The sequence below is a fragment of the Oryzias latipes genome, chromosome 6, assembly GCF_002234675.1.
Source record: "Oryzias latipes chromosome 6, ASM223467v1".
NCBI lineage: Eukaryota > Metazoa > Chordata > Actinopteri > Beloniformes > Adrianichthyidae > Oryzias > Oryzias latipes.
The window spans coordinates 27,166,480-27,190,679 of record NC_019864.2 but is presented as its reverse complement, the minus strand read 5'-3'; the positions used below and the strand labels follow the sequence as shown (position 1 = coordinate 27,190,679).

At 44.0% G+C, this 24,200-nt stretch overlaps 1 protein-coding gene and 1 long non-coding RNA gene across 2 annotated transcripts in view; both read left to right on the top strand.

Annotated features, from left to right (window-relative positions):
* LOC101159986 (synaptic vesicle glycoprotein 2B) overlaps nt 1–18,771 on the top strand; it is a 32,261-nt gene extending 13,490 nt beyond the window's left edge. Inside the window, exons 4-15 of the mRNA XM_004069776.3 lie at nt 1,903–2,083; nt 3,375–3,526; nt 3,923–4,056; nt 4,305–4,394; nt 9,160–9,273; nt 9,392–9,480; nt 9,729–9,804; nt 11,781–11,869; nt 13,895–14,028; nt 15,135–15,335; nt 15,421–15,580; nt 16,472–18,771. Of these exons, the coding sequence (XP_004069824.1) occupies nt 1,903–2,083; nt 3,375–3,526; nt 3,923–4,056; nt 4,305–4,394; nt 9,160–9,273; nt 9,392–9,480; nt 9,729–9,804; nt 11,781–11,869; nt 13,895–14,028; nt 15,135–15,335; nt 15,421–15,580; nt 16,472–16,655 (1,604 nt within the window). The 3' untranslated portion in view covers nt 16,656–18,771. The remainder of the gene's footprint in view (nt 1–1,902; nt 2,084–3,374; nt 3,527–3,922; nt 4,057–4,304; nt 4,395–9,159; nt 9,274–9,391; nt 9,481–9,728; nt 9,805–11,780; nt 11,870–13,894; nt 14,029–15,134; nt 15,336–15,420; nt 15,581–16,471) is intronic.
* Nucleotides 18,772–19,949: 1,178 nt separating this feature from the next.
* On the top strand, nt 19,950–21,317 carry LOC110015265. The gene is made up of 2 exons (XR_002290439.1): nt 19,950–20,510; nt 20,920–21,317. It is a non-coding gene; the product is annotated as an uncharacterized LOC110015265 (long non-coding RNA).
* The last annotated feature ends 2,883 nt before the right edge of the window (nt 21,318–24,200 follow it).

Below are 24,200 nucleotides of genomic sequence, written 5' to 3'. Positions count from 1 at the left end.
ATTTTGTACATTTTTCCCCCCAACAGAACTAGATTTTGTTGATTTGGACCAAAGACATCAAAGCTGTTCAGTTTTCTGTAAAGTAGGAAAATAATAATGCACAATCATTTGCTCTGATAATTTCTGAGCTTTATGACACTGCATGTGAAAAAAATCAAAGTATCACTTCTTCCAAACTTCCTGCCACACTGCAGGCAAAGATCATCTTGCCGCTGAAATTCTTCTCGCGTCTAGAGACACTTCTGACCTACTCCATCGCCACATTCCTTGCAGGGTTTTTCTGCGGTGTGGATCCTGGTGTGCACCGCCAGGTGGTTCCTTTGGGCAAATCAGTGATCATATCTTTGCAAGAATGCTTTATCCCTGATCTTGTCATGTGGATCTTCAGCTCATAGTTGTGAACGAAAACATTAAATCCATTTCCTACAGGAAAAGATCTTTGTCATCTGATTGGCATCATTGGCGTCCCTTCTGGAAGTAGATATTTGGTCTGCAACAGCGCGACCCTGACTTTCAGACACAGCAGATCTGTCCACACTTCTGACGCAAAGTCTATTCCTCTGATCTCAGTTCTTTAGGTCTGTCCTTTCATCTCCATTCAAGCTCCAAACGGAGAGCTGCTGACTGTTTGGACCTGCTTTGGTCCTTCCTTTCTCCTCCGCAGGACTCATCAACTCAGTGTCAGTGTCCTGCCTTGGTCTGATCTGCTCTTTATCCTGACTGCTGCTTCCTTTGTGGTTTCAGAGGTCCGTTCTTGCTTGTTTACCGGGGGACACGTTTCTCTGGTTGTGCGTGACTTTCTGGCACAGAAGTGCCGTTCTTATCTTTAACATGACTCCTGTTTTCTTTATACTCTGGTTCATCTTTTCTCAGGTCTTGGGGATGTTCTCCTCTTTGGATTATAAATGGACAGCAGTGGTCCAAGAGAAGGGCTCTGAGCGCTTCAGCTCTGCTCTGCTCTTACCATCATCATTGGAAGGCACCATCATGTTACCCGTGCCTGTTTTCCATCAAAATCTCTTTGTTGTTCTTTAATCTGGAGAGGTTCCGGCTCCTGCTTTACTCTGATTTAGATGATCAGCTGATCCAGAGCTGCTGATCACCTACAAGCTCATCTTTGCACAATTAATGTTGGGGGAAGGATACAATGTGGAGCTGAAGCTGAGGCTTCCAGCAGATATCTAGCAGTCTGCGCTGGTGGTCGATCTCCTTATACTGGACAATGGTTTTCCCGAAATGCCTGAACATTTCGCCAGCAGCAACTATAGTCTCTTCCTGATAAACTCCTTAAGCCTTAGTCACTTGCATCTGGGCAGGAGTTGACATTGCTGGAAATTCCCCCCTTTAGGCTTCCCCCTCATGGCCACCTAAAGGGATGTCATGAAAATAGAATGTACCATTTTCATGCGTGGGGTAAGTGTATGACAGTGTATGTATGACAGTGAGGCTGCACGCAAGGAGCACATTCTTATCATGTGAAGATCACATTAACAGCACAAACCGGCTCCCCCCAAACCCCCCAGGATTTTAGGGTGGTTGAAAGATAAAAATCTGTACAACACGTCTGCATGCACGTCTTACTTTCCCTTTTGTGTTGTATAAGTGTTCGCCATGACCTGTAGAAAAATATGTGCATTAAAATTTTTGCTTTACAGGTTCACAGAACGGTCTATGACCTTGATATCTACTGCAGGCCACCTGCATGACCCTGACAGGTTTGCCCATTTTTCTGCAAGCAGACAGGGCAGTTGTAACTTAGGCATTAAGAGAATAAACAGAAGACATTGTTCCTGCAGCTTCCCCATCACTCACAAATATAACTGCCGTTGCACTTTTTTGCTTTTTGTTTATCTAAGAAGAATACTAAAGTTCCTTTTTTCCTGTTTCTTCATCTGTGTTTAGGTTTGGTTGTCTTTCTGAGCATGATGGTGGGAGCGTTCCTGTGGGGTGGCCTGGCAGATAAAGTGGGCCGCCGGCGCTGTTTAAAGGTGGCTCTCGGGATAAACTGCATCTTTGCCTTCCTTTCATCGTTTGCTCAGGATTATGGTTTCTTCCTGTTCTTCCGGCTGCTCTCTGGCATCGGGTAACCGCTAATCTTTTTTTCAGAGAAACATAAATTGCACAGTTTTAAAAATGTTTCGCAATTTCTCTTTAAAAAGCTTGATTTACATTTCTTATCCCTGTTAAATTGTTATTATTTTGTAGTTTGGCATTCAATTTTCTTTTATATTTTCTTAATAATTTATATAAAATGCATTATGATGTCACACAATTTTGCAGCTTTTATTTTTTCTTGGCAAATTTTTTTTTTTTATTTCAATCCTCTGTACCATTTTGTAATTAACAGCCACCATTTAGGATCGGAACTCTAAATGTAAAGCCCTTCACTTAAAGCGTTCTTTGAAGGCAAATCTGTAAAATGAGTGTGATTTCCAATAAACGCTCCTCTATTTACAAAAACCCTGCCAGTAGGGGGCGCTCCAGTTAAAGTTCTCATTTGTGAACAAAAATGAGGATAACAAAAATGAATAAAGGTTTGGTGATCCCCAAAACATGTAAATGTTTCATTTTTAACAAATAAAATAGGCAAAATGATATTAAAATATGAAAAATCAATTTCTTCCTTTTTAGAATTTTGTCTTTTTTCAGTGAGTTGTCGCTCAGTTCTTTGAAACTGAATTAAAAGCTATGAGCTGCTTTGATTTGCATCGTGCAATTTCTCGTGGTTCTTCTCGGAAAATGTGGTGAGATACTCAAAGAATTGAACTAAAATTCACTGTTAGATTTGAAAGCTTAATTTAGCTTTGTACACAGTTTGTATCAAAAGTGGCCTCAACACATTTGCTAAAAGTTACAATTTTAAACTGGACTTTTATCAAAGATGCTGGATTTTTTTGTTGCTTTTAAGCTCACAGATGAGTCATATTTCTCAGATTTTCTTGAGTATGTAGTAGTAAATGTTATTTTGCATTTTGCAAGAAAAGATTCATCCCTTAAAGCTGCAGCTGTTAAACGTAAACAGAAGAACCCAGCGAGCCGCTCAGTCTGAACACTTTAGTCTGCATAGAGCTGGGTTGCAGCGATGCAGCAGATTTCTTTACAGAATAAATGTTTGACTCTCGGACAAGGTCACTAACAGATCTCAGTGCAGTGCCAAATTGTGGCTTTAAAGGGGCCGGCTGGTTCTCTGCAGCATCTATGATCTGATACTCTCAAAGCTAAATCTTAGGCACTAAAGAAACTACATAATATCCACATATGTCTGCATAAACTTTTAAAATCAGTTTATCATCTTTCATGCGTGATTGTCAAAGATGCATTTTTTTTTCTTCTTGAAGGTGTTTTTCTGAATTCCTGCTTCTTTCTGCTTCCAGGATTGGAGGCACTGTGCCCATTGTTTATTCCTACTTCTCAGAGTTCCTTCAGATGGACAAAAGAGGGGAGCATCTATCCTGGCTCTGCATGTTTTGGATGATTGGAGGCATCTATGCCTCCTTCACAGCCTGGGGAATCATCCCCAGTTATGGTAGGACCTCCAAGTGCTTGTCTTTTCTGCAGCTGCTTTAAGGAAAGTTTAACAGCTTCACAATCAAACAAAAAAGAAGATGAAAAACTGTGATTGTCTTCATTCCAGCATTCTGCTGCTCCATCATCTCCTCATTTTTGAATTTAGATTGTTGTGTATTCAGGTGTTCTGCTTTCATGATAAAGAAGTTGCATAAAATAATTTACATTCCTGTTCCATCAGTTCTGCTTTTGATCTTGAAAATTTTATTATGCTGTAGTTTGAAAAGTAGCTTTACTGTGTCTATCTGTGCTTTTACTCTCATATCTACAGTGAGGTGCGTTGAAAATATAATGCACAGAGTTTATACATGTTTTTTGCATGAATACTAGAGAGGATGTTTCTGTGTGTTCGCAGGTTGGGGCTTAAGCATGGGCACAGAGTTTCAGTTCCACAGCTGGCGGATCTTTGTCCTCGTTGCAGTTCTTCCTGCTGTTGCCTCTCTGATTGGACTCCTTTTCATGCCTGAAAGTCCTCGCTTCCTGCTAGAGGTGAGCACAGAACTTTAACATTTCAGAGTAATCTGATTACTCCTACCGTATAACTAAAACGGAGTGTCTCTAAGGGTTGCACTAAAAACAAATAAGCAAAGCAAACGACAGCTGTGTTGTTTATATCTAATCAATAATGGTTCAGAATTTGGTTCTGAAGGTTCCTCTCATTGGATAGAACTCGTCCTACCACTTGTATGTTCTGTTGTGTGTATAATTGTGTGTCTGTGTGTGTGTATGTGAAACAGAATGCCAAACACGATGAGGCGTGGATGATCCTGAAGCGGATCCATGACACCAACTGGAGAGCCAAGGGTCAACCAGAGAAGGTCTTCACTGTGAGTGAAAATGATGATGATAATGAAGCATATTTGTGTAATCGGCAGAGATGAGCACAAGGGTGTCCATCAGTACACCTGGTATCAGGACGCCCTAGGCAGGAGGTCAATGATCGACTTTGTAGTTGTTTCAGGTGACCTTCGGCCCTGTGTCTTGGACACTCGGGTGAAGAGAGGGGCGGAGCTGTCCACCGATCACTACCTGGTGGTGAGTTGGATTCGCTGGCAGGGAAGGAGGCCGGAAAGACTTGGAAGACCCAAACGTACTGTGAGGGTCTGCTGGGAACGTCTGGCCGAGCCCTCTGTCAGGGAAGTCTTTAACTCCCACATCCGGGAGAACTTCAAACAGGTACCGGGGGAGGTTGGGGACATTGAGTCCGAGTGGACCATGTTTTCCACCTCCATTGTCTCTGCTGCTGCTCGGAGCTGTGGTCGCAAGGTCTCTGGTGCCTGTCGCGGCGGTAACCCCAGAACCCGGTGGTGGACACCGGAAGTAAGGGATGCCGTCAAGCTGAAGAAGGAGTCCTACCAGGCCTGGCTGGCCTGCGGGACTCCAGAGGCAGCTGACAGGTACCGGCAGTCTAAGCGAGCTGCGGCCCGGACTGTTGCGGAGGCGAAAACTCGGTCCTGGGAGGAGTTCGGTGAGGCCATGGAGAAGGACTATCGGTTGGCCTCAAAGAGATTCTGGCAAACCATCCGACGACTCAGGAGGGGAAAGCAGTTCTCCACAGGCACCGTTTTCAGTGCAGGTGGGGAGCTGTTGACTTCGACTGGGGACATTGTCGGGCGGTGGAAGGAGTACTTCGAGGATCTCCTCAATCCCACTGACACGCCTTCTTTTGAAGAAGTGGAGAATGAGGATTTTGGGGTGGGGCTGTCCATTACCCGGGCTGAAGTCACTGAGGTAGTCAACGAGCTCCTCGGTGGCAAGGCCCCGGGGGTGGATGAAGTCCGCCCTGAGCACCTCAAGTCTCTGGATGCTGTGGGAGTGTCTTGGCTGACACGTCTCTGCAGCATCGCGTGGCGGTCGGGAACCGTACCACTGGACTGGCAGACAGGGGTGGTGGTTCCCCTCTTTAAGAAGGGGGACCGGAGGGTGTGTTCCAACCATAGGGGAATTACACTCCTCAGCCTCCCTGGGAAAGTCTATGCCAGGGTACTAGAGAGGAGAGTCCGTCCGATAGTCGAACCTCGGATCCAGGAACAACAGTGCGGTTTCCGTCCTGGTCGTGGAACAGTGGACCAGCTCTACACCCTATCTAGGGTGCTGGAGGGTTTGTGGGAGTTCGCTCATCCAGTCCATATGTGTTTTGTGGATTTGGAGAAGGCGTTCGACCGCGTCCCCCGTGGCATCCTGTGGGGGGTGCTCTGGGAGTATGGGGTCCGGGGAGCCTTACTGAGGGCTGTCCGGTCTCTGTATGACCGGAGTAGGAGCTTGGTCCGCATAGCCGGCAGTAAGTCAGACCTGTTCCCGGTCCACGTTGGACTCCGGCAGGGCTGCCCTCTATCACCGGTTCTGTTCATAGTTTTTATGGACAGAATTTCTAGGCGCAGCCAGGGGCCGGAAGGGATCTGGTTTGGGGACCACAGGATTTCCTCTCTGCTTTTTGCAGATGATGTTGTCCTGTTGGCTTTATCGAACCGGGACCTCCAGCGTGCATTGGGGCGGTTTGCGGCCGAGTGTGAAGCGGCTGGGATGAGGGTCAGCACCGCTAAATCTGAGGCCATGGTCCTTGACCGGAGAAAGGTAGTTTGCCATCTCTCGGTTGGTGGAGTGTCCTTGCCCCAGGTGGAGGAGTTTAAATATCTTGGGGTCTTGTTCACGAGTGAGGGAAGATCGGAGCGTGAGATTGACAGGCGGATCGGAGCAGCGTCCGTAGTTATGCGGTCGCTCTATCGGTCCGTCGTGGTGAAGAGAGAGCTGAGCCGAAAAGCAAAGCTCTCAATTTACCGGTCGATCTACGTTCCAGTACTCACCTATGGTCATGAGCTATGGGTCATGACCGAAAGAACGAGGTCCCGAATACAAGCGGCTGAAATGAGCTTCCTCCGCAGGGTGGCTGGGCGCTCCCTTAGAGATAGGGTGAGAAGCTCGGTCACCCGCGGAGAGCTCGGAGTAGAACCGCTTCTCCTCCACATCGAAAGGAGCCAGTTGAGGTGGCTCGGGCATCTAGTTCGGATGCCTCCTGGACGCCTCCCTGGAGAGGTGTTCCGGGCATGTCCCACTGGGCGGAGGCCCCGGGGAAGACCCAGGACACGCTGGAGAGACTACGTCTCTCGGCTGGCCTGGGAACGTCTCGGGGTCCCCCCAGAGGAGCTGGAGGAAGTGGCTGGGGTGAGGGAAGTCTGGGCATCTCTGCTCAGTCTGCTGCCCCCGCGACCCGGTCCCGGATAAGCGGAGGAAGATGGATGGATGGATGGCAGAGATGATGACCACAAAGAACTTGATCGTTGAAATGACAGAAGCGCTCTGAGAGTTTGAGATTTTTCCTTTTTTCACTAGATTAACAAACAAGTCAATTAGGTAGTTGAATCTTTAGTTCATACTGTTGATTATAGTCACATTCAAAAATGAGCCAAATAAACCCTCAGTTAATGCCTTTGTCATCTGTACCTGTACGGGAGATTACCTGTACAGGTGTTGCAGGTTTTTGTGTTTTCTGGGAGAGTTGTAGACAGGAAGCAGTGCAGGTGTGTCTTGCAGTTCCCTTGAGGCTCGTGCTGCCACTCTAAGGGATGTCATGAAAACAGAACCATTGTTGGGTTTGTGGTAATTGTATCATGATGTATTTGTAAGGACAGTGTAAGTTACGCCTGCTTATGACTCACGGGTGTTGCTGTCACAGGGTTCCCTTACACCACACCCTGGTTCTGACTGTCTGGAGCTATAGGCACACCAAGCATTTGACTCGTGTTCAAAAACGCGATAAAGGCACATTCCTAAACGAGAGTATAGCCCATGGCGTTCACACTGGACAAGCAGGGAGGGGCCTTTCCTCTTTTTTCTTGCGTTTACTTGCACATGTCTGCCACCTACAGTTGGAACAGGCTTGGTGTGAAGTGTCAAAGTGGTGCAATGTAATTCCGGTTGGGCACAAACAGCAATTTTTAATTTTCTAAGATTGGCACTTCAGTGAAGTAAAAGGGAACACCATACATACATCACTAACAAATCCAAGGCCCTGACGGATCAAAATTCAACCTGATTTAACTTTCAATATACGTTCAGTGATCATGAAGTCATAAAAACTTGCGTAGCTACAGGTGAACGCGATAGTTTTGAAGATGGAAGCCCAAAAATGTGCATATAGGTGTGTTTACAGTGACTTTTTATTTGAAGTGGCCGCTTGAATTCGTGTTGCAGAGGGCAGTCTAATCTTAGCTCAGTGTTGTCATTTCTAAAGGTTAGGCTACAATGGGCCAACAAAATGTGCATGAACCTTTTTCTCCTACGAGCTCACCCAGTGATCTACATCCTAAAGATTCCTACCTGCGTGCCCCGCACAGCTATTGTCAGGAACTGATGGTGGAAGACCTAAAATGCAGGAGACCAAGCATGTTGACAGAAAATAAAAACATTTAACAATCAAAATGAAGAAGCCACATCCCATGGCGCAACAAAAGGTAACACAACAGAGCAGATCACCTGACAAGGATGAACTGAAAACCAGACACTTAAATAGGCTGGGGGCAATTAACTAAAATGATGACAGCTGTTGATCATGATGGACCAGGAAACCGTGTGACTGAGGGCAACTCAGAACATGACCAAACCACACAAAGACACAGAACCCTTATAGGTTTCTCCATAGACAACCTGTGACTAAGGCATGAAATTTGTCAATGATAGACCTCTCTCATCTTTTTAATGGGACAACTCGCTGAATTGATGAGGAATACGTTCTTTCCTCTCAGTATGTAAAGGTGCACATGAAGCTACAGTAAAGCTGATTTATCAGCAAGTGTGGGTGGGTGAAGAGCAGAATAAAATACATAAAACACCTTCATTAAAGTTCCAACACCATTAAAACCATGAAGGTCACCACAACAGCCTGTTAATGAGTGTTACTCCACACATTTAGAGCAATTAGCACTGGAGGGTTAACCCTCCATCATACCATGAGCCTAAAACCTCACCTCCAAGATGAGATGCTGCTGCAATGACAGATTGACTGACAGAAGCTTGTTGGCCTCTATAAATCAGATAAGGAAAAAGGAGGAGCTGCAGGCGTGGGATCATTTGTCATCTGCAGTCTAACTTGAGCTGTGTGTGGTTACAGGTGCAGATTTTCTCCTTACTGATCGTATTTTAATGATTGTTGCATGTGTTTGTAGTTGCAACTCCTTGTTAGAAACATTTTGAATTAGTTTTCTTTGCTGCATGTGTTTATGCTGGCCCACTTCGTGCCTGACAAACAATCTCAAAGAGGAGAGAAGCTTCTACTGACTCTGTGTACTTCCTTCTTTACGAAAGTCCCAGCTCTGGTTGTTTTTTACTGAATAAAAGCCCCAGACACTTTACCAAGACTGCACATTTCTTCAGATCAGTTAAAACTTTACTCAGTAATTAAAATGATTTATTTTTTAGTTGAATTGGAACAATGAAATGTAAACATTTAGCATTACACTCCTAGGCTTTCTGATCAATTGGAATCCAGTTAAACAGAGTCAAAGGTTCATGCCTGAAGAAGAAACTAGCATTTTGAGAGTTCTGGAAGTCTCAGCCTCAATATGCTTCACCTATCGTCTTCTACTCTTTTCTCAGGTGACTCACATCAAAGCTCCAAAGACGGCAGAGGACGAGTTTATTGAAATCCAGAGCTCCACAGGGACTCCTGTGCAGAGGTGGGCCGTGCGCTCCCTCACACTCTGTAAACTGGTACGTAGAGACCTGAACTGGAGCAGCAAACTACATTAGGTTTATAGCCTGAGAGATTCAGATTAGATCAGACTCGGACTGGTTTAGATTTGGTCTGATTGTGTTCATGTTTGTGCAGGTGCTGAGAAACATGGCGTCTCTGCTGTCTGCAGAGCTGAGGTTGGCCACACTCTTCATGGCTGTCATATGGTTCTGCATTGCTTTCAGGTCAGTTTGGGATTCAGGCAACAGAAACTAGCACAGATATAATCATTTCATCTTTAAACTGATTTAATTAATAATCAAGAGAATAGTTTAAACTTTGTGCACAAATCTTTCTAATTTGCTTCTTTTTTGTGTTGCATCTGTTTTTTTATCTTTTAATTCCATATCATGATTTGGTCTTATGTCTGATAGCATTTGTTGTTTTTTAAACTCTAAATCAAAACATTATTAATTACATTTTTCTCTCACAGTTATTATGGTCTCTCTGTGTGGTTCCCTGACATGATCAAACACCTGCAGTATGAAGAGTATGAAGCTAAAGTAAAGGTGAGAAGTATTGGTTAGTCCAAAAATTAATACTGTTTTTGAAGCGTGATCATTGTATTGAAGTCATTTTACAACGTTATCAAAAGCCAAAAGAGCACATCATAAATATGTATTTATTATGTGATCTACGTTTCATCTAGTTTATTCCGGATCATTGTTGATGGCCCCAGTTTAAGTCATGCTTTAAAAGACACACAGGTGAACTTCTCAGAATCAGAACCAGAATCAGCTTTATTTGGAGGAATTTAACTTCGGTGTCTTGTGCTCTCGTGCAAACTAGCAAGGGTATAAAAAAGTTTAAGGGGGTAAGACAAAAAAAGGATAAATAATAAAAAAGAAAGTACTATAAGGTAGATATAGGAATAAATAAACATAACTAAATAAAATAAAAAAAGACTAAGTAAAAATGCAACAGTACTTCCGGTGTGACAGTGTCTGTGGTTTTGTTCCGTGTTCTTGAGTGGTCAGGAGTCAGGAGTTCGTTAGAGTGACAGCTAAGGGGAAGAAGCTGTCTTTATGGCGAGTAAAGCGCCGCCCTGACGGAAAGAGGCTGAAAAGGCAGTGTCCGGGATGAGAGGGGTCTTTTACGATTCTGCCAGCCCGCCTCCTGACTCTGGATCGGTACAGGTCCTGAATGGACTATAATCCTCTCAGCAGATCTGATGATCTGATGATTCTCTGTAGTCTGATCCTGTCGTGTCTGGTTGCTGATCCAAACCATTGTGAGTGGGGGTGGTGGGGGGGGGGTTTCCTCCCGAAGTCCACTGTCATCTCCACCGTTTTAGGTGGGTTCAACTCCAGGTGGTTCTGGCTGCACCAGAGGACCAGCCGCTCCACTTCTTCTCTGTATGCAGTCTCATCACCGTCCCGGATGAGCCCAATGACTGTGGTGTCGTCTGCAAACTTCAAGAGCTTCACAGATGAGGCTCCTGATGTGCAGTCGCTTGTGAAGAGGGAGAAGAGCAGAGGGGAGGAAACACACCCCTGGGGGGCGCCAGTTTTAAGGGTCCGGGTGCCGGATGTGGAGCATCCCAGTTTCACCTGCTGCCTCCTGTCGGTGAGGAAACTGGTGATCCACTGACAGGTGGGGAGTGGCACAGTGAGCTGGGACAGCTTGTGGTGAAGGAGTTCTGGGACTAAGGTGTTAAATGCCGAGCTAAAGTCCACAAATAGGACCCGTGCATAGGTCTCTGCAGAGTCAAGGTGGTGCAGGGTGTAGTGGAGAGCCACGTTGACTGCGTCATCCCCTGACCTGTTTGCTCTGTAGGCAAACTGCAGGGGGTCTAGCAAAGGCTCTGTGATGACCTTCAGGTGATTAACCAGTCGTTCAAAGGATTTCATGACCACCGAGGTCAAGGCGACTGGTCTGTAGTCATTTAATCCTGTGACTGGACTTCTTTGGAACTGGGATGATGGTGGAGAGTTTGAGACAAGCAGGGACCACACACATCTCCAGGGAGCTGTTGAAGATACTGGTGAATATGGGAGCTAGCTGGGCAGCACAGACTTTCAGGCAGGAGGGAGAGACTCAATCCGGTCCTGGAGCCTTCCTGATCTTCTGCTTCTGGAACTGTTGACGCACATCTCGTTCACAGATCCTCAGTGCAGGTGAGGGGGCAGGTGTGGGGGAGGTTGGGATAGCAGGTCGATCCTGTGTGATGGACATGGTGGCTGAGGGGGAAGATGATGAAGTTCTTTCAAACCTTGAGTGAAGTCCCTAAGCTCCTCAGCCAGGTGGTAACTGTCTGAGGGGCGGGGGGATGGTCTCCGGTAGTTGGTGATGGTCTGCAGGCCTTTCTGAAGGTCCCATTCTCCTCATTTGACCCTTTGGGGAGCAGTGAGCTGCAGACACAGCCACACTCAGGAAACATTTTGTGGTTCAAACCCCCAATCCAACTCCTTAATGCTAAGTGTCAGCAGGCTTTCAGAAAAACCTTAACTCCTGCTTAAATTCATAACGTTTTCTGTCTGTTCAGATGTTCCACAGAGAACGAGTGGAGAACTTCCATTTCAACTTTTCTCTGGAGAACCAGATCCACATTCAAGGGGAATACATCCGAGACAAGTATGTCCTTATGATGGTTTATATCACAGCTGACTTGTCAGGTTTAAAAAGTCCAGGTTGGTGCTCAATTAAAGTATTCACTTTCTGTAAAACTCTGGGTAGAATTACTCCTACATGAAAAGCGTTTAGTTTGCTTTCACTTTGTTATACTTTTTTTATTTCCTGCAGCCAAGTTCAGAAATTTTTGCATTTTATTATTATTATGGATCTGGTAAAAACTATGGATGCACTATATTAATGGCACAGCTTCAAAGTAACAGCTGTGTGAAGATACTTTTTTTACCTCAGAGACAAAATCAAACATCTAGTGTTAAATCTATCTAAAAAGCTAAAGCCTTAGTCACATGTTTGACCCATATGGGTTCTTCTGGTTTGAGTGTTGTCCAGGCTGCATGAAGGTCGTAGAGAGGAGAAGTTGAATCTTAAGGGGAGCTCAGGTGTTTCTAGCAGTTCCGTTGAGGCCGTTATGTCCACCTTAAGAGATGTCTTTAAAATTGAACGTACCATTCCTGTGCGTGTGGCAAGTGTATCATGACATTAACGCTGATGTAAGTCATGACCAGTACATTAACTGGTGATAAGTGAGTGTCCATAGGACGTCCATGGGATTCGTTCTAAAAGTCAGGCTGCATGTAAGGGGCCCACAAGGGCCCACTTACCTCACAAACAGTGCTAGTGGTATCGCACAGGATTTGGGCAGTTGAAAAAAATGAAAAAAACTGTGTGACACATCTGTGTCTTACCTGCCACACCCTTACTTACTCTTGTGTGTTGTATAACTGTTTGCTTCAGCCTTTTTTGCAAAAGTGCTTTTTTGTAGAAGTGCCACCAACATGGCAGCACCCTTATTACATAGAAATGCCAACTGATTGGATTTCATTTCGTTGGAGCCAGAAGTAAATCAACATCCATCCATAAGGGTAGTGTGACTAAGGCTTAAGGTAGAGACATCAAACGTTGGTGGTTTTACATGATCAACAGACTTTCAAAGTAAAAATCCAATTTTGTGCATCAGTAGTTTAAGTTGTACTGAGGCAGTTGTAAAATGTTTTGTTGCTTTTTCATATTTACACTGAAAAACAGTTTGATTTAAATCTGTCCAAAGGTTTAGTCATTGAGTGGAGTTTATCTCCTGTTTTCAGTGCAGATATACAGTACATCCCACTGCTGTATATTATTGACCTTCTTTGCATTTTGCAGAATGAAACAGACAGAATGAGCTCCAATTCTCACTAAAGCAGGTTAATATTTCATAGAGAGGATCGCTCCACCATTCTCAGACCAACACGCTGCTCACACGTGAAGCAGCGCATGTTGGATTAAAACACTGCCCATTCTGTTCATTCTGCTGCAGAAGAAGTGAACCCATAATTTCTGGAGGCCTTTCTCAAATTGCCCGCTCCTCTGAACTCTGTGCTCTTGAGGTGATGCTGGTCATGAAATCTCAGACAGATTTGAAAGCAGAGTTATTTTGTGTAGACTTTCATCATATCATCCAAATCTGCACATTTGAGATGAAGACAATCAGGAGTGTGAAACCGCTATCTGTCACTGATAACTCCTCAGAGGGGAGGGGCTTTAGAGGCAGAGAGAAATCAGTGAGATTTTCGGAATCTTAATCTTGTTAGTGAAAAAAAATGAATTGCATCATAGAGTAGATTTGTTTTCTTCCTTAAATATGTATTTACACTAGAGTCTTCCTCTGTGTTCACATAGACTGAGTATAAGAGAACTTCAGGGGGTGCAGCCTCTGAAGGTCTGTTTTAGATTCTGGTTCCTCACTGGAATCTGCTGTGGTTCCCCCAAAGATCTTAGTCACTCTGGTTAATTCATGAAGGCTCCTGAGTGTTTATTCCACACCACAGCCACCTGTGAGTGGGCTACAAAGCAGGACCTCTATGGGTCCACAAACCCTGGAGGTCCGAGCATCCTTGGTTCCAAAAGCACAAGTCAGAGTTCTTCAATGAGAAAGGCCGTTTGTGTGTCTGTCTGTTTGGTCTTGTGTGTCCCATCCCATCCTCATAGGTTCATCAGTATAGAGATGAAGTCAGTGAAGTTTGAGGACTCTCTCTTTGAAGACTGTCGCTTTGAAGACATCAGGTCCACAGACACAGTGTTTGAGAACTGCACCATCCGCTCCACCGTCTTCTACAACACAGGTGGGTTCAGGTGGAGCAGTGGGTGTGAGAAGCTCCAGCTGCTCCGCCTTTACTCAGTCAGTTAAGCTCCTCCTCAATACCAAAAATCCCAGGACTGCTGTGAGGGTTTAAACAGAGAGGATGAACACGCAGCAGCCATGAGGGCTTCAGAGGAAAAGCAAGAATTCACTTTTTCCTCTTTAAAAACTAAATATATTCTCATTCAGTCAACTGATTATCTCCAAACTCCAATTAGGTACAGAATGTCGGTCATTTACAATAAGAACATTCACAAATGCCTTTTCAATCATAGACCACATGTCACTGTGGCTATAGAAGTTTAAATTGAACTCTTTTTCTGAAAATTTAGATAAATGGAAACCCCACTTTTGTGGGGTTTCACCCACTGACTGAATGATGCACTGTTTTATTTACTTGTCGTATATTTTACCACAGTACATTTTTGTCTCATTGAATGAAGAATGCATTGACCAAGGAGCACTTTTTAAATGTTTTTGTCCCACTGGCAATGACAAAAAAGTACCTACTAACCTACCTGCCTTACCTATTGACTGACCTACTAACCTACCAACCTACCTATCGACCGGCCTATAAACCAACCAGTGTTCCCACCAAATGACCTACCTACCTTCCCACCAACTGACCTGCTTTACTGCCTTTCTTTAAACCTACTGACCTATCTATTACCAACATACTTACCAACATCCCTACCTACCAATCTACTGACCAACCTATCTTCCTGCTGACCCATCTGCCTATTATCAACCTACCTACAGTACCTACTTATACCTAATGACCCATCCACCATATTAAACTAAATGCAATCTAATCTGAATCAACACATAATCTCAAACTAATGAATAAAAAGGTAAATAGAAAAACCAATACATGACTTAATTGCAGTTAAAGAAACAAGAAACAAAAGCTGTGAGTTTGTGAATCATAAATCAAGTCGACAGAGTCTCCCAGATGTTCCATAAAGAGGACTTTAAGATCTCTCTACTCTGACCTTTGGGCCCCAAATGGTTCCACTCAAAACCATGGGGCTCATCATGGGGGCCTGGAGAACCCAAACATGCTTCTGATTGTCATTCTATTCTGTGCAGATCTGTGGGAGGAGAAGTTCATTGACTGTAGGATGGAGAATGCCACCTTTGAGCACAACAAACATGGCTGCCACCTGGACACCATGAGGGAGAATGACGTTCTCATCTACCTGGTCAGCTTTCTGGGCAGTCTGGCAGTGTTGCCAGGCAACATCATCTCTGCGCTCTTTGTGGAGAAGGTCGGCAGAGTGAAGATCATAGGTAACTTAGTGATGCTCATGCCGTATGATGGCTGCTGATTTTTTATTTACTCCAGATTCTCACAATTAATCTCTGGCCTTCCCAGGTGGATCCATGCTCATTTCTGCAGGATGTTCCTTTTTGCTGTTTTTGAGCTTCAGCCAGGCAGCCATCATTGTTCTGCAGTGTCTGTTCTGTGGCGTCAGTGCGGCGGCGTGGAACGGCATTCAGGTGGTGACCGTGGAGCTTTACCCCGCATCAAAAAGGTAATAGACTCAACCTGAGTTACACTGGAGTTTTACATTGGACATTGACTTTATGTGAGAACTGCACGGAGTGACCTCTACTCCCTGGTGGGTATTTTTAAACAGAAAGTACCCAATGGTTTCAAGAAGCTAAAATCCCATAGACTTCTATAGAGAAATAAACAGCTTTTACTCAGTCATTCTATTGGTCAGAATAACCATTCTTGATGTGATACCTTTTTTAACATGTTCTTCCTAATTCTAAATTTTTTTGTCATACTTTTTTTTTACTGTCAATTGTTTAAATTATTTACTGTCCAATCAGCTGCCTCAATAAAAGTAGGTGGTCTCATGTGGAACATTCAAAACGTTTGATTGACAGATTTCATGCAGCCTGCTTTCAAGTGATAGGGGTGTGGTCTTTCAACAAGCTTAGTCCTGATTGGTGAAAGTGGTTGCCATAGCAACGTTGACTCCGACCAATCACTGCCATTTTAGTTATGATGCTTGGCACCAACATGGCAGCACCCCCTTATTGCAAAAAATGGCGACTGAGTTGATTTCATTTCATTGGAGCCGGAAGTAAACCAATCATCGATGGCGGAGGTTTCACTCGTTTTGCCTAGTTCTTATATTCGATTCATGCTTCTAGATAATGGTCCTAGAAAAACTATGATGCGCCAAAGTCTGGAGCTCATCCTGACTGAGAAGCTGTGAGCTGAACTAAAATTCCTTCACCACCATGAGACACCAAACATGATGGTTGTAGCTGATTTGGTTTTAATCAACATGTTATTTTTCTGATACGTCTGAAGTTGCACTGCACTTTTGGCACGATAAAGAGACATTTTACAGTTAAAAGAGGGTAAAATGATTGTGACTAGCATCTTGTCTCATCCCTCTCCATCTCAGGGCCACAGCGTTCGGATTGTTGAACGCTCTCTGTAAGCTGGCTGCCGTGCTCGGCAGCTCCATCTTTGCCAGCTTTGTGGGGGTCTCCAAAGCCATCCCTATCCTGCTGTCCTTCTCAGCGTTGGTGTGCGGCGGTCTGGTGGCCCTCAAGCTCCCTGACACGCGGCAGAAAATCCTTCACTGAGGGTTGTGGAGGTCCAGAGATGGAGTAGGGGAAGCAGGGGGATCTGAACATTTCAGCTTCCTGTTGGAAGCTGTTTGACTTCCTCCTGGAAACAAGTCAGCTGTTCATGCCAAACGCCAAGCTCTAGTTTCTTCATGTGAACCGTCATTTGTAAAGATTTAACAGGGGGGTGGGGAAAATTGTAGCTCAACTGTGATCCTTCAACATTTCCAAAAAGCCATTTAGAGACTGCAGTGACCACCCACTGGGGACAATAATAAATGGAGGTACTCTGAAGTTTGCAATAACAAGATCCATCGCTTGTCGCTGTCTGTCTCTGCCGCTCCATGCATGAGCAAGAACCATCACCTTCCAGCTGTTTCATCAAAACATCTGCTTGTGTTGAAGCTGTGAAAGACACTTCCGGTCCTCAATGTTAGTACTAATGCACTGCTGCTGTAGTTATCACAGTTTACTTGACTTCCTTTACATATAACAGACCTGCATCAGTGAGCTTTGAAAGCCTGAAACAGTGGAAGCAGCAGCCTACACAACTATTTGTGATGGGGAAGCAACGACAAAACAATCTGCTTAAAAAACGTTTTGATTCTGGACGTAAAATGATCAATAATATTTTAGTGAAGGTGCATCCACAATTGTGTTTTATGGTTTAGTAGCTGGAAAAAAGGGAGCACCTTAATAACTATTCATTTATGAAATGTAAAACGTGTGTCCTAAAAGCTAGAAGTTTGAGCTTAGTTTAGGAATCATGTCAGAGAAGGTTAGAGAAAACTCTTTCTGAGTTTCTGAAGATTCACTGGTTCAGTGATCAACTGTTGTTGGGGCTGCTTCCATCATAAAAAGATTCTTCAGCTTTTTTGAGTGAAAGAAGGGATATTTCTGTGTTTTCTTTAAAACACTGATGTTCACGTGGCTTTGTTCAGTGGTGAGGAAAAGACAACCTTTCGTGTGTTTTTGAAAAACGTTGGTTCTCTACCTTTGTTTCTGTGAGATGTGTAAATCATTTCTGGATGTTTTTGGGTTTGTCTAGCTTTTCAAAGATTGAACAACTTGTAAAAAGGGGCAGGACAACTTTGACCTCTGCCTCTCTGCTATTTTATTGCAGCTGCTGCTGCTGTCAGACTGTGTGTGTCGGCATAAACTTGTTCTGTTCAGACGGCTTCTTTGTAATCGCTCCTGCTGAAACATCTTAGACATCCTGCAGGTTCCTGGTGAAGACAGGGTGTAAACTGCATCTGGTTTTTCCTCTGTAGACTAACTGGCATAGTCCGGCATTTTCATCCCCTCAGTCTATAGCCCTGCATCTCATCAGGTATCGATTTATCTCGCGATGCGCTGGCGTTACCGATCGGCTGCTTATCTGTTTACTGACGTAGTTTGTGTCTTGTGTCGTGTGTCCCGCATGACAACCTCCACCTCTATGTACTGGAGCTCACTGATGCTCCATACAAAAAATATATACATGTGAGTGTGATTGTTTAGTCTGGTTCGAGTTGTCAGATCTGATCTCCTGGGTGTGTTGATTATTTATGTATTTATTTATTTTGGCATTCTTGCTTGTGTTTCCTTCTTATTTAATTCTGATCGTGAAACCATGATCTTTATAAGTGATTACAGCACCAAGCGGGGAAGGAAAGTTAAGCAAAATTTGCAAAATAGTCCAACTTTTTTAGCAACTTCTGCATTTTAGCAACAAATCAAAACAACACAGAAGATTTCTGTGATTTAAAATGTAACATTTCATTTAAAAAATCTGACTGTTTGATAGAGAAATTAATATTTGAATCAAAAGCTGCACTTCAATGTTTTCCTTCTTCCTGTAAAAACAAAAGTGTTTACTGAAGACATAAAGTGATCTCCTTCAGGCTGCAGATCTCATCTTCATCCTGTTCTTCGAGGTCATGACCTCACTTCAGTTTCTTCTGCCTACTCGGAGCTCTTCCGCACATTTATATGTCCCTTCATGTGCAGTTCTGTCATGGTTTGGTCTACTTGTGTAAATGTCTGCATGTCTGTTTATGTTCTTAACATAACCTGTAACAAGATGTATGGAAGTCTGAAGTGTGTTTTTCTCAATAAAACAAGAAGACAGCAGAGCTGTGGATCTCTCTGAAAATTTCAGTTTTACTGTATTTCGGTCTGAAAACAAACAAACAAAAATGTAAAATATGAACTTCACTTGTGTGGAAAGTGCATTTCCTTACACCTATCAAACTGATCATCTAGCCCAGGGGTCGGGAACCTTTTTGGCTGAGAGAGCCATAAACGCCACATATTTTTAAATGTAATTTCGAAAGAGCCATACAATAGTGTAGTGTCCCTTTCCCACACTGAGGCACAGAGTCTTAACCTCTTTTAAGGTTCTTTATTCTGGTGACTGCAGACCACAACAAACGCCGTACAATTAATTCAGCAACTCCTGAATCTCTGTCGCCGAGACGAGAGCGCTTCTCCCAACTTTATATTCCCCTGCTCCCCTCTCCAGCCCTCCCATTTCCCTTATTCAGCCCATAGCTGAACCCCATTGGTCCAAACTCCCTAACAACAGGCTGAGCGACAGAACTGAGGGCCAATCAGATCTCTGCTTGATCGATGCGTTCCATGAACTCAAGAACTTTTAACGCGGCCCAACAGCCAAGTTGAACTCAGTCCGCAACAATATGTTTAAAACTAAATATACAAGTGAATGTGTGCATTTGATGTAATTTCAATACTTTCAAAGTACAATAGGTCTGTGGATTCTTTTTAATAACATTGTTATTCTGTTGCTGATAAATGATGAGTATTTCTCGTGGTAGTTTTGCTGATGGTCTGGTCTGGTTGATACGTGGTGAGTTTCTGCTTTAAACGGGATCTTAAGTCTGAATGTTCTTTAGATGTGAGACAGACATGGAACCAAACACACAGTGGGCAGCGGGTTTTACGTTTTCACCATCCCTGCGCGATTCACCTGCTGCCCCCCCCCCCCCCCCCCCCTCTACTTTCTTCCTCTAACACCCCGTCCCCGAAACTGCGCGCTCTTCCTCAGAGACGGGAGCACTTTTAGGCACAGCAATTCACAGGTTTCCGGGTGGTACAAACTCTGTGAAATAATAGATAATACTAGTAAACTGCAAGCACTCCAAGCACCGCTACTATATGGAGTTACTGCGCGCCTCTGACATGGCATCGCGCCCGAGAAGGACTGGTCTAATGAAAAAAAAGTATAATTAAGGATTTGTCTGCGAGCCACATGTGACCATCAAAAGAGCCATATATGGCTCGCGAGCCATAGGTTCCCGACCCCTGATCTAGCCTATGTCAGATGTTTGCATTATTTTCATATTTGGACATCTTTGCTTGTCATACAGTGTTTTACATCGACATGTACTTTGATTGGTTCCATCAGATCAGGCTGCTTTGGAAAGTTCCAGTTTCACTGTCAAGACATTATTATTGAAATTAGGAAAACAAAACTTCATCCTGATCCTATAGACTCCTGATCTAGAGGATGACTTCCATTCTGAGTCTTCACAAAGATCCAAATCTTCGTCTTTTCCTAAATCCATAAATCTGACTGTAGAAAGTTTCATTACGCTTAAACCCTTTATCGGGCAAGTGACTGTTTTTGGTAATTTCCGCACATGTTAGTTATCACGCCCATCCCCCGTCTCAGTGAGTTCAAGAATCATGTGATTTTTACCCAGCCAATCAGCAAAGATCATCCTACATTAAAGGTTACTCAATTGTGCAACTTGACCCATCAGCAGAGAGCAGGGTCACATCAAATTTCCCTTTTTCTCCAAAGTCAGAAAAATTCTCTTTTGCAGATCGGTTCACTGGACATTTTCGAAGGAATCGTCAAAACTAACCATGGTAAGTTGATAAAACTCATACATTTTATTGTTGAATAGTTGTGTTAAGTATTGACATATAAGTTGTTTGCAGAGAATTTATTGAAATGAGTGAAAATATGGCATGAAAAATGCAGGCACCATATTTGATCATACGCCCTTTTCACTAAAAACTAAATTTTACTTGGTATGTCTGTTTTTGGACATATGCCCTATATATCTAACAAACCATATTAGAGCATTTTCTTTACAAATAAAGAAATACAACTTAGAATATTATGTTTTAATGTTGCCAAATGTTTTTATATCCCTATACAGTGATTCAGAGAGAATTTAAAAACTGTTTTTAGATTATTAATAGTTACAAAGAGTGATTTTTGTCAGTTTATGATGTTATGAAAGTTGTTTTATTGCATGTGTTTAATTTTTAGCTTCCATCAATCTTTTATGGCAAGATGGAGGGAGACTGCTGTTGTGCCAGTCCACCCTGACATTAGTGATGATGATGAAGATCAAGATGATGATGTGTCAGACCCTGACTTCATCCGACCCACCCACAGCCAGGACATTCCCAAACCCTCACACACAGTTGTGTGAGGGTCTATTCAACACTTTTGTTATTAGCACTTTTTGTTTTTAGCACGTTTATGTTCTAAAAGTGATGTTCAAATGTTCAAATACATAATATGTGTTTTTCTTATATTTATAGATATATGTATACTTATTGGAATTTGTTTTCCCACTCACGGGCAAGTAACCAAATATGGTAACTTCATTTGCATTGATTTTGTACATGAAAATAAAAAAAATTGAAAAATGTCACCAATGATATGAAGTCTTGTTATGTTCTCCAATAACACTCTAAGGTTGAATTTTTGAATTTTAAAGTATTTCATTGAGTGCCCTATAAAGGGTTAACCCTTGTGCTATCCTAGGCACTTTAACGTTGGGAGTTGGGTCATCTAGACCCACTGGACAGTGTGCTGAACCTTTTTTCTTCAATGATTTGTGATCTTCACTGGTGTCCATGAAATCTTTCCACCTTTGTCATGGTAGGGAGAACACGTCAATGTAAGGGTGGGGTCATCTAAGATAGCACAAGGGTTAAAAGCTTAAAGCACATCCCTGCCATAAATTAATGTTAATTAATGTTGATTTGCATGTTCTTTGCGTGATTTATTTGTACTTTTTTCATGGTTTCAATGTGGTTCAGTCGTGATAGGAAAATTTGACGTAAAAACCATAACCTTTTTCACTTTTCACGTATATTCACGTATGACCAATTTCATGTGCTATATGTGCAAAATGTATGACGTGGTTGTGTGACACGGCCTTAACAGCACCTTTAACACCAGAGCCGTGGATGGGTTGCCTCACACTAAGCTAATTGATTCCATTTACAGTGATTTTTTTTTTAACCCTTGTGCTATCTTAGATGACCCCACCCTTACATTGACGTGTTCTCCCTACCATGACAAAGTGGATAAAGGTGGAAACATTTCAGGTAATCCATGGACACCAGTGAAGATCACAAATCATTGAAGGTTTTAGTCAGGTTTTAGACCCCATCATAGCACAGAAACTGCTCTTATCAAGGTAACCAATGACATCCGCCTGAACACTGATGATGGAAAACTCTCTGTCTTAATCCTGCTAGACCTGAGTGCTGCCTTTGATACTGTTGATCATGGGATCCTTTTGCACAGACTCCAAGACTGGGTTGGCATCTCTGGATCTGCCCTAAGTTGGCTCAGGTCTTATCTGGAAGACAGGAAATATTTTGTTGAAATTGGGAGTTGTGTCTCAGACTACATGGGCTTGAATTGTGGTGTGCCCCAGGGATCGATCCTGGGACCCCTTCTGTTCAACCTCTACATGCTGCCACTAGGGCAGTTAATACGCAGTAATAACATTTCTTATCACAACTATGCAGATGATACTCAGATCTATGTGTCACTGACTACAGGTGAATATGGGCCGATGGATTCACTCAGCCACTGCCTCCAACAGATCAGTGCGTGGATGCAGAACAACTTTCTCCAGCTAAACTCAGACAAGACCGAAGTTATTGTTTTTGGCCCACAGAAACAAAGAGAAATTGTCAGCAGCTACCTTCATTCTCTGTCTCTTAAACCCTCAAATCAAGTCAGAAATCTAGGGGTAATCATGGACGCTGACCTGAACTTTAACAGCCATATCAAATCAGTAACATCAGCGGCATTTTACCACCTGAAAAACATTGCCAAAATCAAAAACATAATCTCAAAGCGAGACCTGGAGATACTTATTCATGCATTTGTCTCCATTAGGTTAGACTACTGTAACGGCCTGCTCACCAGCCTCTCCAAACGAGCTGTAAAACAGCTTCAGTACATCCAGAATGCTGCTGCTCGAGTCCTGACCAAAACCAGGAAGTATGATCACATTAGTCCTGTGCTCAGGTCTTCGCACTGGCTCCCTGTACCTCAAAGAATAGACTTCAAAGCAGCTCTGCTTGTGTACAAGTCTCTCCATGGCCACGCACCAAAGTACATCTCTGACATGTTAGTGCCATATGAACCATCTCGTACTCTGAGGACCTCAGGGGCCGGCCTCCTGTTGATTCCCAGAGTCAGAACTAAACAAGGGGAATCAGCGTTTCAATATACTGCAGCTAAAATCTGGAACAGCCTCCCTGAAGGCGTAAGACAGGCCTCTTCTGTGTTCATGTTCAAATCTAGACTTAAAACATTTCTGTTTAGCCGTGTATATGACTGAAAGGTCCTATCTGCACTTTTCTTTCCTTCCTTTCTTTTTAAATCTTTTTTTTTTCTTTTCTTTTCTTTTAAAGTAAATTTTATGTTGATTATTTCTATGATGTATTGTGATTTTAATGCATTTTTCTGTTTTGTGAAGCACCTTGAATTACTTTGTGTACGAATTGTGCTATACAAATAAACTTGCCTTGCCTTGCCTTGCCTTGAAGAAAAAAGGTTCAGAGCACTGTCTAGTGGGTCTAGATGACCCAACTCCCAGTGTTAAAAGTGCCTTGGATAGCACAAGGGTTAAATAGTGCAGTTGATATACATTCCAACATAAACACACACACATGCACACACACATCTTCTCAAACACACATACACGCACACGCATTTTGCAAGGAAGGTGGGACCTGGGTCCATCTGTCCCCTACCCCTTCCCTGGTGGGGGGTGCGGGCCTCTTGGCAATGGCGGCCGTGTCCCTTGGGTGCCGGCTCCCTGGGCCCGGCGGTGCTCTCTCCGCACGGTGGAGGAATTCATATTACACCTGAGCCGGGGGTGTTCGTGTCCCTGGGGGGTGGGTCCTGGTCCTTGCCCCTGAGCGCTGGGCCCCGCCAAACTTCCAACATGGCCGAGCCTGGTCGGGCCATATTTATAACACCCTTTGTGGGCCACCCTTTTTTCCCCGGGGTTCCCCTCCTGGGTGGGGGCGGCGGGCCCCTGCCTTGCTCCTCCCTGGACCAGCCGTGGGCCGGGTGGGTGGCTGCCTGGAGTGCGGAGCGGGTCTCCCTTGGGGGGTCCTGGCTCGTACCTGGGGTTGGGGCGGGGGGATGCCCGGAACTCCTGGGTGGTGGTGGGGTGCTCGACTGGGGCTGTGGGCATCTTTCTCCGGTGGGGCCCTGCATTGGGCTCTTCCGGCGCGGCGGGGGGGCTGCTTTCCTGGGTGGGCTGGGGCGGCGCTCTCTTTCCCTCC